This window comes from Channa argus, chromosome 15 (genome assembly GCF_033026475.1).
Source record: "Channa argus isolate prfri chromosome 15, Channa argus male v1.0, whole genome shotgun sequence".
Classification (NCBI taxonomy): Eukaryota; Metazoa; Chordata; class Actinopteri; order Anabantiformes; family Channidae; genus Channa; species Channa argus.
This window is the reverse complement of record NC_090211.1, coordinates 9,411,203-9,432,922: the sequence shown is the minus strand read 5'-3', so window position 1 is coordinate 9,432,922 and position 21,720 is coordinate 9,411,203. Positions and strand designations below refer to the sequence as shown.

Here is a 21,720-nt window from a genome sequence, read left to right as displayed (position 1 = left end):
CTCACAAGAACCAAAATTAAACACAGCATGATGTCAGCTTTACACTCTGAAACTAACGGAATTATGCCATCACAGCATACATCACAACTGGGAACAGTGATGTAACATCTATAAGCTAAAAATGACATGGCCGTCAGTACTGCATTACTGCATTAGCTAAAATTAGAAAAATAATGGGATACTTATTGTTCAGATCAAGACTTTCAAAATCAAAACTTTACGTGTCTGCGTTATGATCCACCCCAAAACAGTAGGTGGCAGTAAGAATAGTCGTTGTACGACCTGCTGTCAAAAAAAAGGAAGAAGCTGACCGTTTGGAGCGTCACCAAGCGGGAAGGAGCGGGCTGCTGGTGTAGCAGACTGCGCGGTGCTCTGTTTCTTTCTGTTATTTAGCTAGCGACAGGCTAGCAGGCTAGCTAAAGAAGAAATCCACTAAAGAGTGAACATGCCGCGGGAAATCATAACACTCCAGCTGGGACAATGTGGAAACCAAAGTATGTGGAAGACGTTAATATTCAGCTTGGCATCCTCCGAGTCAGTTTCCAAAAAGTAACCTTAAACTAGCTAACGTAGCTCAACTAGGTGATTTATTGGGCTTATCGCTGTGCAATGGCGTTAGTTAAGTGCTAGCATCAAATCTAGCCAAGCTCAAAATATATTAAAAACATCGACAGCACCAATATAAGCAGTGTAAGCTGACTGGCTAAAGAGGTGCCAACTTACGCAGCCAAGCTAATATCACTGTATACAAGTAACGTTACCGTTAGCTAAGGCTGCAGTACGTTTTCATTGTAATACGGTAAAATGTACAATTTGTTATGCTAATTGGTGTAATTACTGTTTGTCTCGTAACGACCAAATAATATGACATCATATGACACCTCCTCTGTTTTACAGTCGGTTTTGAGTTTTGGAAGCAGTTGTGTGCAGAGCATGGCATCAGTCCAGAGGGGATAGTAGAGGAGTTTGCAACTGAAGGGACGGACAGGAAAGATGTTTTTTTCTATCAGGTAACTGCAGCAAACCTGATGTTTTGTTGTTGTTGTTTTTGTTGTTTCATGGCATGAATTAACTAAAAGTTAACCATTCTACAATGCATGTTTATGCTTGATTGCAGCCGAGGGGCCACACTATTTGTCAGTAGATGGCGTGCTTGTAGTGTAAATTAAAAGCCTAGACCTTTTTAAGTGTGCAGCAGCCTTTAAACTATGCCGTTTTATCAGCTAATCCTGGTTGTTCACCAAACTCCCCAGGCAGATGATGAGCATTACATTCCCCGTGCAGTGCTTCTAGACCTGGAGCCGAGGGTGATCCACTCCATCCTCAACTCTCCTTATGCAAACCTGTACAATCCAGAGAACATCTACCTGTCTGAGCATGGTGGAGGTGCTGGGAACAATTGGGCGAGCGGATATTCACAGGTGATCCCTGGGAATGGCCTTTCTTTGTTTAACTTAATGGAATTTTTTAGAAAAAATAAAGGCACAAACACATTATTTTCCCACAGGGCAAAAAAATCCAAGAAGACATCTTTGACATCATTGACCGGGAGGCAGATGGAAGTGATAGTTTGGAGGCAAGTTTAACATTTATCACAGACAAACTTTCCCTGGGGATGGCTGTAATTGATGCTGCGGCAGTGTGGAATTTTAAAAACTGAGTTAAAATTTATATTGCTGTGTGTAGGAATATGTGTATTTACTTCTCACTCCATTGTGGCTGGGCCAGCACAAATTCCTCTTAGAGTTGTAGTAAAATGCATGTGGAACTCAATGACTTGTTAGAAGCAACATTTTTAAATAGTGCCAGTGTGTGTCATCTTAAAACCAGCAAAAGCCCCAGCCATGCCTCACTATTATTCTTGGCCTTTTTTTGGTGGACTTTCTTTGGCCTCCAGCCTCCCATAAAATAACTCCCATTTCCCATCTAAGGTCTGCAATTTCTGTAACCTATTCACATTATGACCCCACATTATTATTTAGTGCATGCACTTGTGTGCATTGGATAGAAAGGTGGGCTGAGCTGCTGTGAGCATGTGTATGTTGGCAGGGTGTGGCATGTAGAATGTCTGGTGATAATAGCTGGGCGAGTGTTGAAGGCAGGTATTACAGGGCTGTGTCGGGGGGTGAGGGAGCCCATTTGCGAGGTGGGGCTGCTCTCCCATTTTCTATAACTGCTAGGGAAGTGAGGCATTTGCTCACCCACACACATTCATCTTTCTGCATCAGTAGAGTTTACAGTAAGCCCTACACACACGTGGCACATGCTGTAGCTGTAAATGTGAACAACAAGTAATGGGTAACCCTTTGTGTTTACAGGGTTTTGTTCTGTGTCATTCCATTGCTGGTGGGACGGGCTCAGGGCTGGGATCTTATTTACTGGAGAAACTAAATGACAGGTCCACAAACACAAATTACATTTGGAAAAGAATGTTGTGAAGAACATTTATTTATTTATTTATTTATTTATTGGTGATCTATTGTGTATGTGTGTGAACAATGTTTTTATCTGATGCAGGTACCCAAAGAAGCTGGTGCAGACTTACTCTGTTTTCCCAAACCAGGATGAGATGAGTGACGTGGTCGTTCAGCCGTACAACTCACTGCTCACACTGAAGAGGCTCACCCAGAATGCAGACTGTGTGGTGAGCAGCAGGACTTGCGAATGGATGTTAATTAATAACACAAAATGATTGTTCATGGCTTTCACAAGCTCCTTTTAGCTGGTAATTGAGGTACTTGAACAAAGCAATGTTAAAATACAACACAGTAGCTGAACGGTTCCAATAGAAAACAAAAATAATTTTCTTTAAAAGGTCATCGGTCATATTGCCAATAAAATTCTGATGTCATGTTGGACTTAAATAACTTTGGCCTCATGCGTTCTGACGTAAATGGGAGGGGTCAAAAGACAACAAGTACTTGCTAGTACACATGTCAAACTGTGTTAACACAACAAAGACATGAAACTGAAATTAGTAAAGCCTGATTAGGCCTCACAGTGCTGTCATAGTGCCATAAAAATTATTAACAGAAACACATTCTAAACTAGACAAGTCTTGGCTAGGTGTGTTGGTTAAAGGAAGTCTCAACCCAAATGAAATCCCAGTAACACTATTTTGTAGTGCAATTAGATATACACACATTTCAGTGACCTTTAGTCAAGTTTACTTTGTGTAACTGTAGAGCAGATGCAGCCTAATGTTTTTATTTTTTATCCGATCCTTTATTGAAAATATGTTTAGGCATTGTCATTTTAGCATTGTTTGTTAAGGAGACTAACAAAGGAGCAAAATACAATGCCAAAACTGAGGAATTACAAATTGAACCTATCAAATCTACATCCTAAATTGATTATTGTATTTGTCTGCGATGCTCAGACAGTCTAATAGTGTTTCTTCACTGATGCCTACTTCCTCCAGGGTCTTGCACAAAGTCCTCATGCTCATGCATTACATTTGCTGGAGAGCTAAGAGAAGCCACAAATTGGTCCCCCTGTTGCAACTGTGAAGCATGCCTTTTATGTTCAGCACGCGTGACAACAGCACACTGTTGCTACTTAGGAGGTTCCTTGACTAACCTAGATTTTTACAATTTTTTTTGACGTAGAGGGAGTCCATATAATTTACCCGTGTGTGTGTGTGTGTATGTGTGTGTGTGTGTGTGTGTGTGTGTATTTGGTCATCAGGTGGTGCTGGATAACACAGCTCTGAATCGCATTGCCACAGACAGATTGCATATCCAGAATCCCTCATTCTCTCAGATCAATCAGCTGGTGAGTGAGAGACTTAAGTGCTCCAATGTCTGTGACCTCCTGTTTTTTTCCCTCAGTTTCTCAGTAGGTTTTAACTTCTAGTAGAACAAAGACAAAAGCAGAGACAGACTGTACCAAACACGTGTCACTCACTGCAAAAATTGCAAGATTTATAAACTAGTTTGGTGAGTCAGTTGCACGTCAGACTGGATTTCAGCTTTCTTAGAAATGAGTTGCATGTGGCTGCACTTTCCAAACAGTACATTAACTTGCATGACAGCAGCCACACACAGATTTTGGATTTATGTTCCACTCCGTTTATGACTGAGTGACATGGCCAACAAATGTTTTCTTTCTTGTTTGTTTTGTTTCTTTCAACTTTGGGTCAGTTTATGAATTTATTCATTTTGTTTTGACAAGAAGACTAAGTCATTTCTGAAAGATCATATTTTTAAAAACATCTGGCTAACTAGTTTTAGCTACCACCTGCACACTTCTCAGTTGCTACAACTTTTGTAGCCCAAAATTATCTTGTTTACCTTTTGACTGAAAGTAATATTTGTTTGGAAACAATTTTCATTATTGAGCTAAAACTAGTTTAATTAATTAGTTTCACATATCACCCGGCCCTAAATTACATTCATTTATTTGTAAGCTCCTAACACATAGTAGTTATAAAGCTGTGTCATATTTAACCTTTAAACACACAGGTTTCCACCATCATGTCTGCAAGCACAACCACCCTGCGCTACCCTGGCTACATGAACAATGACCTTATTGGCTTGATTGCATCCCTCATCCCCACACCCCGCCTTCACTTCCTAATGACTGGATACACACCTCTTACTACTGACCAGTCGGTAAGTTGTGAAGATCTGTAATAGTAAGATGACTTGATAAAACTTCAATACTAAATGTTCCAAAAATTCTCAAATGTACTTCAGGTTGCTAGTGTGAGGAAAACCACAGTGCTGGATGTGATGAGGAGGCTTCTACAACCCAAGAATGTAATGGTGTCTACGGGGAGAGAGAGGCAGCCGAGCCACTGCTACATCGCCATCCTCAACATCATTCAGGGAGAGGTTGACCCTACACAGGTACATGCAAGACCTGTATCCTTATGGATTCTAGATTATTATTTTTTTAACAAATGTGATTGAGTGTTTTAACTACATTTGACTAACTCATCTCTAGGTGCATAAAAGTCTCCAGAGGATCCGAGAACGTAAACTTGCCAGCTTCATTCCCTGGGGTCCTGCCAGCATCCAGGTGGCTTTATCCAGAAAGTCCCCATATCTGCCCTCAGCCCACAGAGTCAGTGGTCTGATGATGGCCAACCACACAAGTATCTCCTCTGTAAGTGTAGACTCTTTCTTGGTTTAAAATGTTAACTTTGAAGTTGAAGGAAAATTAATTCCTGTTATGTGATCAAATTTACAAAGTCTTTACGGGTCATATTACAACACCTTTATTCATAAAGCCCTTAATTAAGGGAAGGGGAATTTACAGTTCCCAGTCCCCGAAACTCCTAAGGAGGTTCTAGTGCACTCTGTTTTCATTTTTCTTTTGTTGTAATGTAGAGGGTTAATAAGAACATTTCCAATTACATTTCTTTTGTTGTCCCACAGCTGTTTGAGAGGACATGCAAGCAGTATGACAAACTGCGTAAGCGTGAGGCCTTCCTGGAGCAGTTCCGCAAAGAGGACATATTTAAGGAAAACTTTGATGAGCTGGACAATTCACGTGAAGTTGTCCAGCAGTTGGTAGACGAATACAGTGCTGCCACACGGCCTGACTATATTTCTTGGGGAACGCAAGAACAGTGAATGGACCTTTTCCCTAATCCACCTTGACTATCCACATATGACTATGCTTAGCTAGTTTACTGTTTCCTATTTTCACTCTCCACAATATGTTTTTTTTTTCTACAAATAGATGTCTTTAAAAGGGTTTGGCTATATATCTGCTCTTCTGAAATAACTATTTATTGGCTGTCCTAGTCATAGTTTAGTGTGTTTGTATCTAAAATTGTAAAAGAAGACTGAGGGAAGAGTGTTAACACCCACTATATTAACCAAAAGTAAAGTAGTTTATTACCAAACCCTGTTTACATAAAACTGTTCTTGACTTTATAGTCTAGTGAAGTTAAAGTATGAGTATTTCCTTCCTATATTTGTGCAGTATAAACGATATGTTCACAATAATGTAATGCGGTGTACTGCTTTTGTCATTTTTTTGTCATTCTTTGCTGTTGCCTTGTTTTTGTCAAATTTTTATAATGCAATACTTTGATTTGGGTTTATTTGATTTAAGGTCAAATGTCCATGTGCTACAAAATGATAAATGCCTTGACTAATCAGAGTAGGACTGACAGAATGTTGCATGGTGGTAACTAGGTTATTCTTTCTGTTTATGGCCTGGTGCTTTGTACCATTTGTCTGCTGCTGACACACATTGCTCAGTTATTACTGTACATGACCAACAAGAATGTCAAGTTGAACTTGGGTTTGAGCCAAAAATGATATTAGAACTTACCCGCTAAATAAACTGCATTGATATCTTAACAGCATTTTTCACCCACAATAAAGAGTGTTTGCACAGATGAGCAAGGGTGGATCTCGTAACATTTCATCTCTAAACCTGTAAATATACTTACAAAAAGAGCTGGTTCACTGGCATCATCTGTATTGTCCAAGTGAATAAACTGTTCCGTGTTGCTTTTTCATCAGAGCTGTTTAAAAGGATGAATAAACACTTTATTATTCTGTATTTTCAACTTCTTTCTAGTTTAATCTGGAGGCTTGTAGTGTTATTGTTATCCTGGCAAAAGATGAAACACCATTTTTTTCGTTCACCTGTAGCAGCTTTGTACTGATGGTCGTTCATCTAACTCAGTTCAGGCTCATTACCACAAGGGAACGTAATGGCACTTAGCAACACTTGCTCGACCAGCTATTGTTTTTATCCAGACAAGCTTTGAGGGAGGCAGCTCTCAGCTTTGTTACTGGTGCCAAACTTAATCTTTTTATAAAATGTGCCTGGTTAAAAAAAACAAACGATAGTTTTATATTGCTTCACTAGTTGACCTAGAAGCACATTTTCATAAATTTAAACAGGAAATGAGGACTAAAACTGAGTAATAGTGCCAAAGACTAAATATTGTCATTATGCTTTTTTTATTAATTACATACAGTATTTATACTTTTATTGCACTTCCAAGTTAAAAACAAACAATAGTGCAATTAACTATACACACATTACATAAAAAGGTACCATGCAGCATACAAACAAGCTTAATACAAAGCAACAACATCTGCAATCTGATTTTTACTTTTCACACATGTAGCTTGAAGCTGCCTGCAGCTGCAATAGAAAAAGCAAAGACCTGCTTCTAAGCAGGAGACAATGACTCATCAAGGCCGTCCATGGTGACAGAAATTTACTTTTGAGGCTTGTTATCTCATGGGGTTGTGTAGCAGACAGCACTGTAAAACGGTCTTCAGAAAGCCTATCAGTGTTCTAAGAGTCCTAAATGGGCAGCTACTCTTAAAAAAAAAAGTGGTACAGGTGTAAAATGTAAACAAAATTTCATATTTGATTGTGAAACTATGAAATCTAAACTGGGGGATTTGTCTGCTTTGGGATAATTCATTTAAATAAAAGCTTATTGTGTTAAAAAACACATCTTTGGTCCATACCAAACCCCTAACTTGGCAAAACTTTGGCTTCACAAATACACAAACAGTGAAGGCAATGGAGGAGCTACACAGGATTCAAATATATCTGTACTGCTTTAAAGAGCAGAACCAAAAACATTCGTGGCTCTGATGAGTTAAACATAATATCAAACATAAGTCTGCATTAAAGACATAACAAAGGACAGTGAAGAATAGCAAAGTCTGCATAAATAATATTACAAAAGCATTAATGGCCTGATTAGGAAGATTTAAGTTTAAATAACAGAGGAAAGACAGGGTACTGATGGTAAATATGCTGTCAAATCATCCACATCATTGACTGGGGTTTTATGTGTAAGTTACATTTTTCCATATTTACAATATAAAAATAACAATAATAAACACAGTAGCACCTGTTATTTCCAGCAGAGCAGAGCTGCATTAGGATAGCAACTGACATAAGCAAAGTTATCCAATCAGTCAAGTGTTAACCAAGTTTCACGTCAAGGATTTCAGCCAAGACAAGCAGCACAACAAAGGACAAATCAGGGCGTTTGGTAGAAACAGTATACAAGCAGCTCCAAAATCCTTTGGTTTCTGTGAAACACAATTAACCCATATCCTGAATGTGTCATCAAAGATACGGTTTTCTGGATCAAACAGACACACAGTCACATACACACACAACACACAGTTGATAATCTCGCAAGAGTCTATATGGTCCTGGTAGCCAAAGTGACTTAGCTGCAGAGTTCAACATCTGGTTCCAGTTCTAAGTTCACATGGCTGACTGCATCAACAGTTCGAGGTAATGCAAGCTTGGCCGGGACCTTATGAAAACTGACTGTGTCTGTGTACGTGTGTGTGTGCGCGTGTGTGTGAGATAGAGACCGATAGTAAGCAAAAAATCTGGAGAAGGTGTGTGTTTGTCACTGAACGTTCCCCACACTTTTCCAGCAGTGTATAAGGAACGGCTGCCTTCTAGGAAAGGCAAAATACAAACATGGTGCACTCTGAGAGAGAGAGAGGCGGAGAGAGAGAGAGAGAGAGAGAGAGAGAGAGGGAGAGAGAGGGAGAGAGAGAGAGAGGGAGAGAGAGGGAGAGAGAGAGAGAGTAGTGTTTTCACTCAAAGCCATACCTTTCTGAGGGGAGTACCACAGCTTATTGTTGCTATAAGTCCCTACTCTCCCAGATGTAGCAAGGCTCACACCAATGTCTCACATTGTTGAAGGGGTGGGGTAAGGGTGGGGAATGGTGTTACCATGTCGGGTAACAGAGGAGGTTGCGTGACAGGATAGGGGGTGGGAGGGTGTGTGACACCTCATCAGAAACCGCATTGGTTTCTGTGGGTTTCTGGACTCACTTGCACAACAGAGCCCTTTGCCCTCCCACCCACTCCCTCCTCCATCAGCCAGCTCCTTCAGCTGGAAAGCTCAGCAAGGGTTTATTTTCACGAATGGGGAGCGAAAACAGCCCTCTCTTTGTTTTGGCTGCCGTGCTTTTCCCAGCGGAGGAGGCGCAGGGTCCTAAGGACTGGGTTATGGCCTCATAGTGCCCATGTGGAAGAGAATGTTGGGGGTTGGTGGGTGGCCAGATATGGGTCCCTCTCAAACAGGGTGCGAAGGCAGTTCAAGGAGGGTGGGTGTAGGTGTCGTGGCCAGGTGATGGAAGCCCACCTCTGTGCTTTCTGCGATGGTGATGTCTGCATCTTCCCCTTTCCCTCGCTGGTGACGGATGGCACTGAAATACGCATTCATCAGCTGCATGATCTCAGTCAGCTATGACAGAGAGAGAGGGAGAAATGGAGAGAGAGAGAGAGAGAGAGAGAGAGAGAGGTCAGATTGGTGGCAGTCTCACAGTGTCCATCTGGCACAGTCAGCTGGGTGGAGTAGGATGATGTCAACCAGCTGCTAGAAAAACTGAAAGCTCCAGAAGCTGGGGAAGATGTTGCTTGGCAGGTTTTGCAGGACACACACCCTTCAATCACAGAAAAAGAGGCCTTACATTTGTGTGGATATTTCATCACATTGACAGATTTCCTTTAGCAGCTGTTATACAAAAATGAAGTGAGGAGGAGTTCATCTGTTCATCTGTCTGATCGTGGTGGACATGACCACCAATCCACAACAAGCCACCATGACCGTTACCCATGCCCCACTCATGCTAACACTTGGTGTATCATAGGCCTGACCAAATCCAATCTTCAACCTTCACATGCTTCTAAACTTTTCCTGTAACCCTCGAATCAGGAGTTTCTCATATCCTCACCCCTCACTACAGCCCTAACCATAATCACCCCCTACAAATATGATCTCCTTTTCCCTCTCAGCAGCTGAAAACCATGCAAATTCATGTCAGAGCAATAGGAGGCCTTAAGTTCATAAAAGTAGAAGCCTTTTCTGAGTTGTTCTTCAGTTTGCTTGTGCATCCAATAAATAAATAAAAGCCACTTTTGTGCCTCAAGAGAGATCACAGAGGGAGTTTTTGTTCCGTGTGGGAAGATGCAAGCAAATCTGCCCCATGAAAGGCAAGATTTGTTCTCTTGTGAAAAAAAAAGTCTATTTGGAAGAACATCCATGTTTCTGAGAAATGTTTTTCCTAATATTTTAATCTAACCACTGCAATAAAACTCACCCCCAGTCACCATTTAATGCCAGGAAGTTAGACTTTTGGTGGTTAGCGTGGGGCAGGTTGTGTGCTCCCTATTTAGACTAAATTAATGAGGGTGTTTAAAGTGGGTCAGAGAGCTGGCGAGTGGTGGGTATAATGGGCAGAGCATGCTTCCTCCACGTACTTTGCAGAACACTGCATGGAGATGAGCTCTTGCATCCTGACTATGGTGGAGCCTAACTGTGTGATGGAGAAAGCTACAGTCAATGAGACAATAAGAGAAAGATTTTCATGCTATCAGAGCCACTATACCTTGGTGGTTTCAAACAGCAGATCCCGATCCCCAGCTGTAATCTTGAAGGTGTTGCTGTCAGAGATTCCATAAGAGCAGATCTGTCCATAAGGATAGGACTCAAGTGCCTCTGCTTCTCCCTGCCGATATAGAGACACGGATGTAGCAGCTACACCCAGCCACAGCTTCTGTGAAATACTCCCTGTAGAACTCTGCAGGGAGGAGGTAAGCAGATGTCAGAGCTGCTCACACACACAACTTCATTTAGCTCTAGAATCCAAATGATTTGAGGAATTAAGGGAGCCTTTTTCTAATCCCATAATAAATCTAAAACATGACCTCATAGTACTTACAATATAAAAGTCCACTTCATAAAGAGTGCATCCAAACCCAGACCACTGGCGTACAATAGTGAGGTAGGCAGCCATGCTGTCCTTGCGGCTGTAGCCGGTCAGACCTTTCCAACGCTCCAAGATGGAGCCCATAACAGTCGCTGACTCCTCCTTCAGCCGACTCCGCAGACGCATGTCCTGTTCTACTTTTTGCTTGTGCACTGCTGTAGACATGTGGCTCCACAGTGTCCCTGCCAGGAGGCCGGAGGTGAACCGCTGCGTTGTAGGGCAGCCCTGAGCTGCCACCTGACAGGGAGGCAGTGCTTGCGGGGCAGAGAGGGACATAATGACCCGAGCTTCTAGCATGTCACTCGGGAAAAGCTCGTCCAGAGATGGACAGGGAGCATGTGCACGAAAGTCTCCCACTATACACTGAAGCCTCAGAGCAGCTAAGGCTTGCAGGTCCTCTTCACAGGCTGGCAGCTGACCACGCAACACCATATCATGGCACTGCAAAGCAGAGGAGAAAACACGGATGAACAAGGGGAAACAGGTAAGTGAAGCAGGTACAATTTGTCAGTAACAGACACATTCCTGCCATCTATCCTTTTTAGCCCACCCTGTTTTATTTTGCTCTATAACTTTTTTATAGGAGTCCTCAGGAAAAATGTTCTAATGAAGCCAGTGCTGGCTGCCTTTTGCCCTCTCTGCACTACAGCCAGTGCTCTTAGTCATGCTTTTTATACACAGTGTTTTATTGCAGAGACTGTAAGACATTCATGATTGTTTTGTGAAAAAATAGCAAACCATTGAATTGCAAGGAATGAATCCCTGCAGAACAATGAATTGTATGTCCTTATCATCAAGATACCCTTAAAGGACAAGTCTTCTTTTTGAGGAGCCGTGTTCTGCTCCATTACCTGCTCAAAAAGGAAGAGATACTCAATACTGTCCACTGATATGCTGTCAGCGTCCAACAGGCAGTAGAGCTTGAAACACAGTTTCCATTGGGATTTAGTCTCAGATTCTTTGGTAGAGAAGCTACACAGAAGAGACAAAGAAAGGGTTAGAAAGTGGCATCAGGAAAAGAAAATACTAATACGCAACCGTACTTTGAGAATCTTAAGGCTGGATGTTAATGTGTTACAAGTTATTCCCTCTTCATTGTCTAATACCATTGTTTTTTAACTTGCTAGAGTTTCACGTTTACTCTGTCACTCCCCACTGTGTGGACACAGATACCCACGACTGTTCCACGAAGGATCCGTTTATTTCAGCTGGATGCCTTATTGTTTTAGTCAAGACTTTGCCTTGAACAATCAAATGACATCAGCGTCACCTTGGTTATCCAGCCTGCTTTTACTGATAGAGATAGTGACACAAGCCCAGTTTTCCAGTAGTGTGCTGTGTTTGACCAACAAGACTAGACAAGGTCACTATTTATCAAGGATACAGGATAACACTTGACAAATCAAGACAAATGCACAATCCAGGAGTGGCAAATACCTCACATTCCTGGTAGACTAGACAAGACGTTTTATGGTAGTGTCTGTCAATTTGGTATAATTGTGTCTGACTTTCTCATGGTGTCTTTCTATTACAAGAAGAAGAATTACTGTATTTTTCATACCTGGTGAGGATGTCTGCCATCAAAGCGTTGCCTGTGACTGGCTGCTCCCACAGTGCATTCTGCTCATACAGAGCAAATGTGTTTTTGCTGTCTTGCAGGCCGAGCTTCTCCTGTATCCTTCGAACCACCTGAAGAAGGCCACAGGGACAAATAGATAGACATGTGTTTAGACTTTTAGACTAAAAAGAGACGAGGTACAAATGCAGTTTGTGTGCCTTGTGAATGCCTTTAAACTCCTGAGTTGGATTCTGACATGTCATGTGAGAAGCTGAAAGACAGGAAAGTTGTGCTACCACCATGACATTAAAGACAAATGTGCCCAAACCTCATTGGCAGTGGTGTGTGAGCTTATGTAGAGCTGGCAGGATCCTGGGCCAGGGTAGTGCACAGTGCACAGCATCTCCTGTCGGCTCATCAGCATCTGGATCTCCTCCCATGATGGCACACACTCCCGACACTTGGTCTTCTCCAGAGCCTCACTGATGAATGATGCATAGTTATCCATCTCCGACTCAGGACTTTGGCTCTGAATCCTGCAAGGAAAAGAGCGAGTGTGAGAAAGTGAGTTGGGTGCATGAGCACGCATGCAAATTCATTTAGAATTGTAAAAGTAAAATAAATATGTTCAACACTTAAGAGGGATATTTTTTTAATGCTTGAAATGTTAACGGTGACTCAAAGCCTGTGAAGTGTTATGCTGTGATTATGGACTCTGCATCATCCTTTTAATTTAACCAAGTTCTTTATTTTCATTGGGCTGGCAATGCACAAAAGTCAATGAGGCGAGGAATGACAAATGTTCTCACTTGAGCTCATAGGAACTTAAAAGGTTCAACAATCTCTAAGTCTCTCAAAGAAAAAAGAAAACTGAAAAGAAAACATGTTTGACTTTGGGTAGCACATGAAACAGGAAAAGCTGTTTCCACTTCTCTGAACCAAAGTAACCTGTCACTTCCTACCAATGGAGTGTCCAGGTCTGGTATGTGAGTATATGCGTGTGGACAAAAGGATAAAAAAAGAGGACAAAAAGACAGTGGACAAATGATTGGAGCCTGAAGTGTCACACACAGTTTGAAAGGTGTGAAACGTACCCTAGTGGAGTTATGAGCTCCGTCCTGTGTAAACACAGCGGGAAAATGGGAAGGAAACAATCATACCACGATGCTCATCTCAAAATACACAAAACCCAGGATAGATAGAGGCGAACAATAGGGCCTCAAACATTCTGCAAGACAAAAAGAGGCCCTCAGATGTCTCCTTCTCTCATAATGATATGGCCACAGGGTGGGATTTGTCCTGCTGAAACATAATTAGGAATGTTCCACTGAGTCTGTGTGATCCTTCCTATACTCTCCTCTCCTCTCTTCACTCGTCTTTGCTCTTTCCTCTTCTCCTGCCCCTTTCTCCTCCTCTGCTTTCTTTCTTCTGTGCTATTCTCCCTGTCAGCAGACATTCCCTGGGGGTTTCTCAGGGCATGGGGGGGGTTCTGGGCCATCTGCCCAGCTCCAGTCTTAGCTCTGCCCAGCTGCAACCACAGCACTGATTCATGAAGTGAGAGAGTGCGTGAGAGCGACTGCAAGACATATCAAAACACACAGGCGAGCGAGTTCCACGGTGTTATTATGAATCGCCATTGCATGCAAATGTTCCATTAGCTGAAAGGTGATTCCCAGTACAAAAATATAGATAGGGAACTGCAGCGGTTAGGTGTCAAGGAGTTAGAAAATATGAAGCAAGAGATTAACAGAGTTAATAACTTAGATTAGCATGCTTGACAGAGGGGGGAATACATAACTGTAAATCCAGCCCTAAAACACTGGGTCTGTCCAAGGGAACACGGTAACAATGTGAAGGCATATCACGCTACTATATCTAAACTGGTGGTCACACATGCCGGCGCCTGCTTTTTATCTGCCGTCTAGACCACACGTTTTCTTCCCTACGATGTGCTACTTGTTCACCTTCATCTCCCAGCCTCCCATCGGAACTGTTTTCCCCAGGTAACAGGATTTTTTTATGCTATTAGTAATGTAAACATTATGCTGATAAATCCAACCTAAATACATCATTCACATTATGTTTTGACAAACAAAATATAAATGTCAGTTTACAAGTCATCCTCCTACAGACTGCAGATGTTCAGATTCAAATTTTCCAAAATATAAAATCCCTGTTACCAAGAGAAAACTAAAGAAAACATACAATCCTATAATTTGAGTGCATCTCACCTCTTAAGGTGGAATCGCAGATACTTGAGCACAGTAGTCCCAGGCAGGAAGGTGCAGCTCATGCAAGTGAGAAGCTGCCAGTAGCGAAGATGTGCAGCAGTGTACGGGGCGGGCGTGTAGCTGGTCTGCTTCACTAGCTGGCAGTAGACCTCATCACGCAGGGGCCGCAGGTCCAGGCAGGTCTGCAGCACGCCTTGGATGATGGGAATCGGCTCCCTTGCAGACTCCAGCTGCTGCAGGCAGTTGAAGAGCTTCACGGCCTCCTCACGCACGGAGCCGTACCCTTTCCCACTGTGGTCTGGACAGAAGAGACGAAGGACATGAGCAGTGTAATATTGAGTTAGGCTTTTTTTCTCTACTGGAACAGAACATCTTTTTATTTGTAATTTGTTTGTTTTTTTCACTTCTACAGTACATAGTCTACAGTACATTCTATTAGATGTTCCCACTTTGTTTCAAGTTTTACAATATAACACAATGAATGAAGTCTGACCCCTGAGTTATGTTGTTGTCTCTCTGACTAGTGAGGAGACTAGAATAGTACAATCACCACAAGTCATCATTCCATTAGCTACACCTACTTCTTCTTAAGATTGATAAGGTTGTGGGGGCACTGGAGCATATCCCAACAGCAACTGGAGAGGAAAGGTGCATCCTGGACACCTCACTAGCAGTCACACAGCTAGAAATTTGATAATGATTCAAATGACAAGTTTTTGAATTACTCAATTATTCTTACAATCAGTTTGATCTTTTTGTTTTTTGACATGCTTCTGTTTGGAAAGCCAGTAGAGCTTCTTGTTATAGTGACCTGCACTGTGTTGTACTGCCTCTCAGCAATTCAAGCAGTGCATTAATCACAGAGACTACACTGCTTCTTTCCACTTAGAAATAAAGACCTTGAACCGCAGCTCCATAAAACTGTGCACATTGTTCATTTTCTGTTGGATAGCAGCAGTATATACCATAAAGGTGATTACTTTTCCAACAGCTTGAAGAAGACATAATCAGAAAATTCTCAAAATAGTTTAAACTACACACATAACTTAATAATATAGGAGGTGCACATGTTAACTACTCACATGTGTGCTCCAGGCTTCCGTAGGGGAAGGGCAGCAGAGGGGCGTATAGGGGACCCTGGGTGTACCTGAGGATGGGGTTGCGCTGGTAGGTGTTCTCCACGACCTCGGGGTTGAACTTATTCTCCTAAAATACACAAGTAAAAAAATGGGCCAAAAACATTATCAGACAAAGTAAAAAACAAACTTGCATATGCAGTCTATATGCTAGCAGGCCGTGAGAAACAGTGTGTGAGTTTATCTGTCAGGGGCTGAGCGTGGTCAATTTGACCAGGGTCAAAATTCAGCTCTGGCAACTTTCAAGGTAGCAGGAAGGTCAAGTGATGGTCCAGCAAACCACACTAGCAAGACTGACACGTTATATTTTATCCACTGGTGTCAATGAGGTTGGTGTGCTTGAGTCTGTGTCTGTCGCTGCTTATGTGGACAGATGCCCTTCAGTGGTACAGATGGCTTTCATGCTACTGCCCTCCAACACCTGTTGCTCATTAGTAATACTGCCACTGCTCTGACTCTCTCCTGCCTCTGTAAACCACCCCCCCCAGACACCCTTTTTCTCTGGCTTCAAGACAAGTCTGCTTTCTCTCCTCTCAGTGGGCAAAGTTGACAAATTCTTCCGAAGTGTTTGGTACACACCGGTGACAGACTGGTCTGTTTGAACTCTGAGACTCAGATGCCACTCTGTGGACCATGTGCAGTGGGATACAGCACCACAACATCCCAGATAATATTCGTATACTACAAGATTAGGGCCACAGGTGGTTTCAGTGTTCTCTTTGGTCTTCGCCTGACACATGCAGCACTTTGACATTCTGGGAAATACACGTATTCTCTTACCTGCCAAAAGCTAAAAGAAGATTGATATCACCCTCATGTCTGTACAGTAGATGTGAAGTTACCTCCAGCTGCTGCCTAACTTAGTTTAACGCTAGAACAAGCACTGGAAGTGTTGGCATGGCTCTGTCCAAATGCATCATAGTTCCTGTATGAGCACCCGTAAAGCCCACTAATAAAAATGTAAAATTCACCTTTTCATAGGAGGTCATGTAACACCCCCCATTAAACAAATGGGTTAGCGCTTTAAAGGTGCTCGTAGCCAGATCTTGTTATATTTGGCTGGACCCTGGCAGGTTGCCTTTATGTTAAGTTAAGTAATATGGCAGCTGGTAATAAATTAATGCTTATATTCATACTAGGCATGAAAATAATACTGTTTTATTACAACCGTGGTTTCATTTTAACATTTAAGGCTCACAGCATTGTGTTCACTAAAGTAATTGCTAAGATTGGGTAATATAGCAACATTTGTAATAATGTCAGTGCAGGCAAACCAGAACCAGTCGGATGTTAAATCACATCATAAACAAGATTTTTATTGTGCAGCAAGGTGTTTAGTTAGATTATCTAAATCACTTAACTTGGTTTTTACAGTGTTACTATTACGGATAGAAATATTGAAACAAACTCAGTGTAAATAAATTTTTACCTCTGCAGCTGGACCATGAATCCATATAACTGGGCAGTTCTGTTCACACAAAGCCTATTGTGTTCAATCCCCTGCTTTTTGCAGCAGCAGCCCTAATCCCAAAATTGCAAGAGAAAAAAAAAAGCTTTCCTATTTGAGAAAGTATGGGTGTTTGTAAAGATGAGAGAGAAGGTGCCAGGCGTACAGACGGAAGCCAAAACAAGGGCCGAGGAACACTTTGAAAACAGCCCCCCCTCTGTTTCTCCAAAATATAAGATTGGCCCCTCTTGGAAAAGCAGACATTGGCAGACGAACGCAAGCAGATTAACCACTTTCTTTGAGATTAGAGACTCTCGTTGGGAGACTACAGAGACAAGAGGCCAGGCACAGGACTGCTTATCTAGCCCTTCCACCTCACACGGAGCCTCCACCTCCTCTGCCAAAACTGCCCCTTTTTTCACCCCACGGGCAGACTGATGCAAGAAGACTCATCCGTCTGCTGAATGAGATTCCAGCACGCTGTGTTCTCTAGCAACCCCTGGTCTATAAATATGGCTGTCCTGTGTAAACAAAGTCCTTCCACTGTGAAAACAAAAAGCATAGTTTTAAATTCCATAAATTAAGTTTTTAAGCTCTGAGTAGCTATGAGATGTACTTTTATCTTGAATTGAGCTTTCTGCTTTATGTCGGTTGTTATGTCCGGGTCCTTTTTAATGCAAGAGGATGAGGACATTCAGAAGAAACAGAGAGGTGGAAGAAACTTTGGACTCCTGGTCCAGTGTGGCCATGTGGTTTCTATGGTAACAGAGCTGAGAGGGAATAATGTAGAGTCCGAAGGCTGTTTGTGTTTGTTGGCCCTTATTACATGTAGTTTGACAGCAAGTGTGTATATAAATGTTTGTGTGTTGTGCGGCCTACCTCGATGTCTCGGATCAGGAGCTGTGTTGGTGTTTCCACTGGTGCTTTGGTGTCAATGATTTTTTGAATGGCACATGCCCAGTGCACAGCCTCATTGAAGTGCTTGGTGTAGAGCCTGTAGCAGTGCTTTCTCCCGTATACTGTAATGCTCCAGAAGCCTGAAAAAACACATACAAAAAACATTTCCTTTATATGACTGGTATTTATGATTCACACTCCATCGAACATTACAGTGTTACATCAGAAAATGGGGAAAAGATTAATGAAGTGCACAGGACTCCCCGCATAACTGGTGTGACTCCCTCTTCCCAACTTCCCCTCTTGGTTTCACTGAGGACTAAAGTTCAGCCTGAGAGGAACCTCAGACCACGGCAAAACCAAACAAGAACAGTTATTCTACAGTGTTCTACAGTTAGGACACAAGCGCCAAACCCCGCAGTGAGTCTCCTCTAGGAAGACTTGCAATAAATGTGAAAAAAGGCATGCTTCCTCCTTGTGCAGAGGAAGTATTAGACATACCCCAGGCAGCCTGGCTTAATCTGCAGCCCCATAGCTGTTATCACACTTTCCTGCTACGTGACTTTGTACCACATCCTTCTTTGTTTCTTGGTGAAGGACAAACCCAAAATGAAGAGGTTTTTAAAACTACGATCGTGGCATTGCAGTACTGGCATTGTCCACTTTCAAACACTTATTTACTGACTCTGTTGTAAAGAGTCAATGATACCATAGATAAGGCTCTTGGGGGAACTAATAGTTCATGGTAACAATCTGAAAATACACAGAGGAAGTAAATAGATTATTAAGGAACACAAAGCTATTTAGTAGCAGCTACACACAGTTTGTGATAAAGCTACTGTTAAAAGTGAACTACTTTTTAGAAAATTCCCCTGGCATACCAAGTTAGTTAGAACTATGTTTGGGTTTGGACAATGGCTTGGAGATTTTCAGTGGTTTGGTGAAGTCAGCGGGACATAATCCCCTCCACTGATAGACAGACAAACTTAGACAGTAACGTGTTTGAGTAATACTGACACTAAAAAGGACGAGTCATCCTGTGAATTTACTGGTATAGATAACACGTTCCTCTTTATTCTTAAAGTCCTTTGTTTCTTTTATCCCTAAATAGAAGGAAGATGCCTCTGCTGATTACTTAAATGTGAGGTTTTGTGACCAACTGGAAGCCATGTTTTGTACCAAACACAGCTGGGGCTTCCCAAACTTACTCAGAATTACAGCACACGTGAAAAGGGAGAGGGCACCACAAGTAGTCACACACATATCAAAAAAAATAACCCAGAATAACTTCCTAGGAGTTTTTTAAAATGTTTGGTCACTATGCTGGGAATTAACCATTGTCTTACTGGACTACACAATGATTCCAGGCAAGTACTGACGAGTGTGAGTCAGTGTGAGCTCATCTGTGTGTTCTTATTTGCATCTGATTGTGCTGCTCACCTGTTTCCTTGTAGGTCTGCTTGTCTGGCCAGATTACAGAACAGAGGTTAGTGAGGACCAGGGTACCCAGTCTGCGAGCTCCTTTCTCTGGTCCACTGTAGTAGTCAAGTGAGTCCTGGCTCAGCACAAACCAGTAACGACGCTGCTTAATCCAGGTTCCTCGCACCTCCCGCAACAGCCATCCTTTAAATAAGACACACACACACAGACTTCATATGAGAACTCAACTTCAAAATAAATAACACATTGGCTCTGACTTAAGAGAATAACAAGACTCTTAGGGGACTTGCATCCCAGTGTGAACCCCACACATCACCAGGGTTTAACATTTTACCATACAAATACTTTTTTCATTACCTTAATTTGGAAAATATACACAGTACTTTTAACTTATCAAACAATTATGGGAATTATATCAGCTGCTTAGAAAAAGAGCAATTTTGCCAGCACAAAGTAAACTGTGCAGCATCAAAATGCCTTTTGATTTGTTACTTTCTTGTACTCCTTTTGTGTGCTATGAAACATTTGCTATGTGCACAGCAACTCCGCACAGAGACTATAGCATTTCCTTTGAAAAGTCTGAGTAGTAGGTGGGCTAGTTGTTGAGCAACTAAACCAGTGCTGCTGCACTATGTATTCACTAAGATTAATTCCCCAAAGCATGTAATTGTCCATAAAGTTTGAGGCAGTCTGCATGTGACTGCCTAGTTGGGGTAAATACTAGGGGATAAAAATACAGCCAGCTAATGGCATAGGCATTAAAACCTGCATGCAGTCAACATAATTACCACTTTAGAGGTTGACAGAGTGAGGGAAAAAGAGAGGGAGAGAGAGAGAGAAAGAGAGAGAGAGAGAGAGAGAGAGAGAGAGAGAGCGAGAGCGAGAGAGTGAGAGAGAGACGCTGGAACACTGTGACAGACACAGTAAGTAAAGCAGACTTAGCCAGAACATACAGTGGGCATGCCTGTTAATTTTGCTAGGCCTGGTTTTATAATGCAAGACTGGTGTGAGGGTTTGGAAAGACTGCAACAGCCCAGATCCACTGTTCCCAAACAACTGTGAACCTTGTCTACACTCTGAGCTCTGTGTGCAAATTGTTCCTAATAAATATGTAATCACACAGTGAATAAATAAACTTGCTTGGCAGTGCTGTGTCCAGATGGAGAGAGCATTGAAGAATCCTGGCAGGGGGTCAGAGTTCATCCAGAGGACTGATGGAGAGGCTGGCAGAGAGCTGCAGCGGGACCCCTGGGGCAATACTAGACTGGGTGGGACCATTTGATGGAGCAGGCTGCTGCTATATGCTGGCAGCGTGCCATATGTGGGGTGGCTGTGCATGTGTATTCATATGGTTTGTGCATGTATACTAGTTTTAAAGGAACAATTAGGCAACGTACCTTGAGCTTCCCACCCTGTGAAAATGGCACTGACGCCAGACCAGCATCACAACTTCCTCTGTGGTTAGCAAGCTGCATGCCACCTGTCAACCAGCGTTCATTTTGCTTGAATCTTTCTTCCCCCTGCTCTCACTCTCTTCCTATTTACTTTCATCTCTCCAATTTCTTCTCTCTCTGTTTTTGTCCTTGCCTCAAAGTGGTTTTCCCAGGCAGTGCAAAGCTTCCACCGCCTTGCTGTTACTCCAAAATAAAAATACAGAGAGAGGAGGGGGTGAAGACTCAGCCTGTCAGCCTGCATTTCCTGTTTAAGAGGGCTTCTATATGATATAAGTAGCAGGTTTGAACCCACCATAAACCCACCCAATATAGCCCAAAGTAAAAACCCTGGAGGTACTTAACACCACATCAGAGGGGGGTAGCATTAAAACCCAATGTGAAACAGATAAATAAAAACCATGAGGTAAGTCAGGCTGAGCTTGCAGACAGACTGGATGTGGGACGGGGTGGCAGACAACCTGACTGGGTGAGACAGAGAAGGGCATGGCTGCCACCTTGACGCCTCTCTCAGAGACGCAGAATATCCCACATATGCTGCTGTTTTTGGGACCTTAAAATACTGTGAAGGGGGGGAAAAAAGGAGAGAGACAGAGACAAGGACCAGCAGAGTCATGGGATCGCTTGTATACCCCTTATTTTGTCCTCCATATGGATCCCATCTCTGTGGCCTGCTGATGTCTCCCCTGGGGGCCACGACTCGCCTTTAATTTGTTTCATTTGTGATCTTTGACCCGCCAGCACTCTTTCCCCTCAAACTCAGATTGAAAAAACAGTGTCTCTCTGAGGATACCCATCTATTCACTGCAGGTCTCCTGTTACTCTTT

The 21,720-nt window shown here is 42.5% G+C and overlaps 2 protein-coding genes across 3 annotated transcripts in view; one reads left to right on the top strand and one right to left on the bottom strand.

Moving 5' to 3' along the window:
* The first annotated feature begins 313 nt into the window (after positions 1–313).
* On the top strand, positions 314–6,522 carry tubg1 (tubulin, gamma 1). The gene is made up of 11 exons (XM_067478077.1): positions 314–494; positions 898–1,010; positions 1,254–1,421; positions 1,508–1,576; positions 2,319–2,398; positions 2,518–2,644; positions 3,688–3,774; positions 4,464–4,613; positions 4,698–4,850; positions 4,948–5,109; positions 5,382–6,522. Exons 1-11 carry the CDS (start codon positions 446–448, stop codon positions 5,577–5,579), a joined length of 1,356 nt encoding a protein of 451 aa, XP_067334178.1. The 5' UTR covers positions 314–445; the 3' UTR covers positions 5,580–6,522.
* Positions 6,523–6,910: 388 nt separating this feature from the next.
* Positions 6,911–21,720, bottom strand: part of plekhh3 (pleckstrin homology, MyTH4 and FERM domain containing H3) — a 29,263-nt gene continuing 14,453 nt past the window's right edge. Inside the window, exons 4-13 of one of the 2 annotated variants that reach the window (XM_067477166.1) lie at positions 19,443–19,625; positions 17,985–18,142; positions 15,605–15,728; positions 14,523–14,820; positions 12,620–12,827; positions 12,295–12,422; positions 11,585–11,705; positions 10,686–11,174; positions 10,353–10,544; positions 6,911–9,208 (exon numbers count right to left, since the gene is read on the bottom strand). In XM_067477166.1, coding sequence (XP_067333267.1) covers positions 9,038–9,208; positions 10,353–10,544; positions 10,686–11,174; positions 11,585–11,705; positions 12,295–12,422; positions 12,620–12,827; positions 14,523–14,820; positions 15,605–15,728; positions 17,985–18,142; positions 19,443–19,625 — 2,072 coding nt within the window. In that variant the 3' untranslated portion in view covers positions 6,911–9,037. The other variant, XM_067477167.1, reaches the window with a different exon arrangement.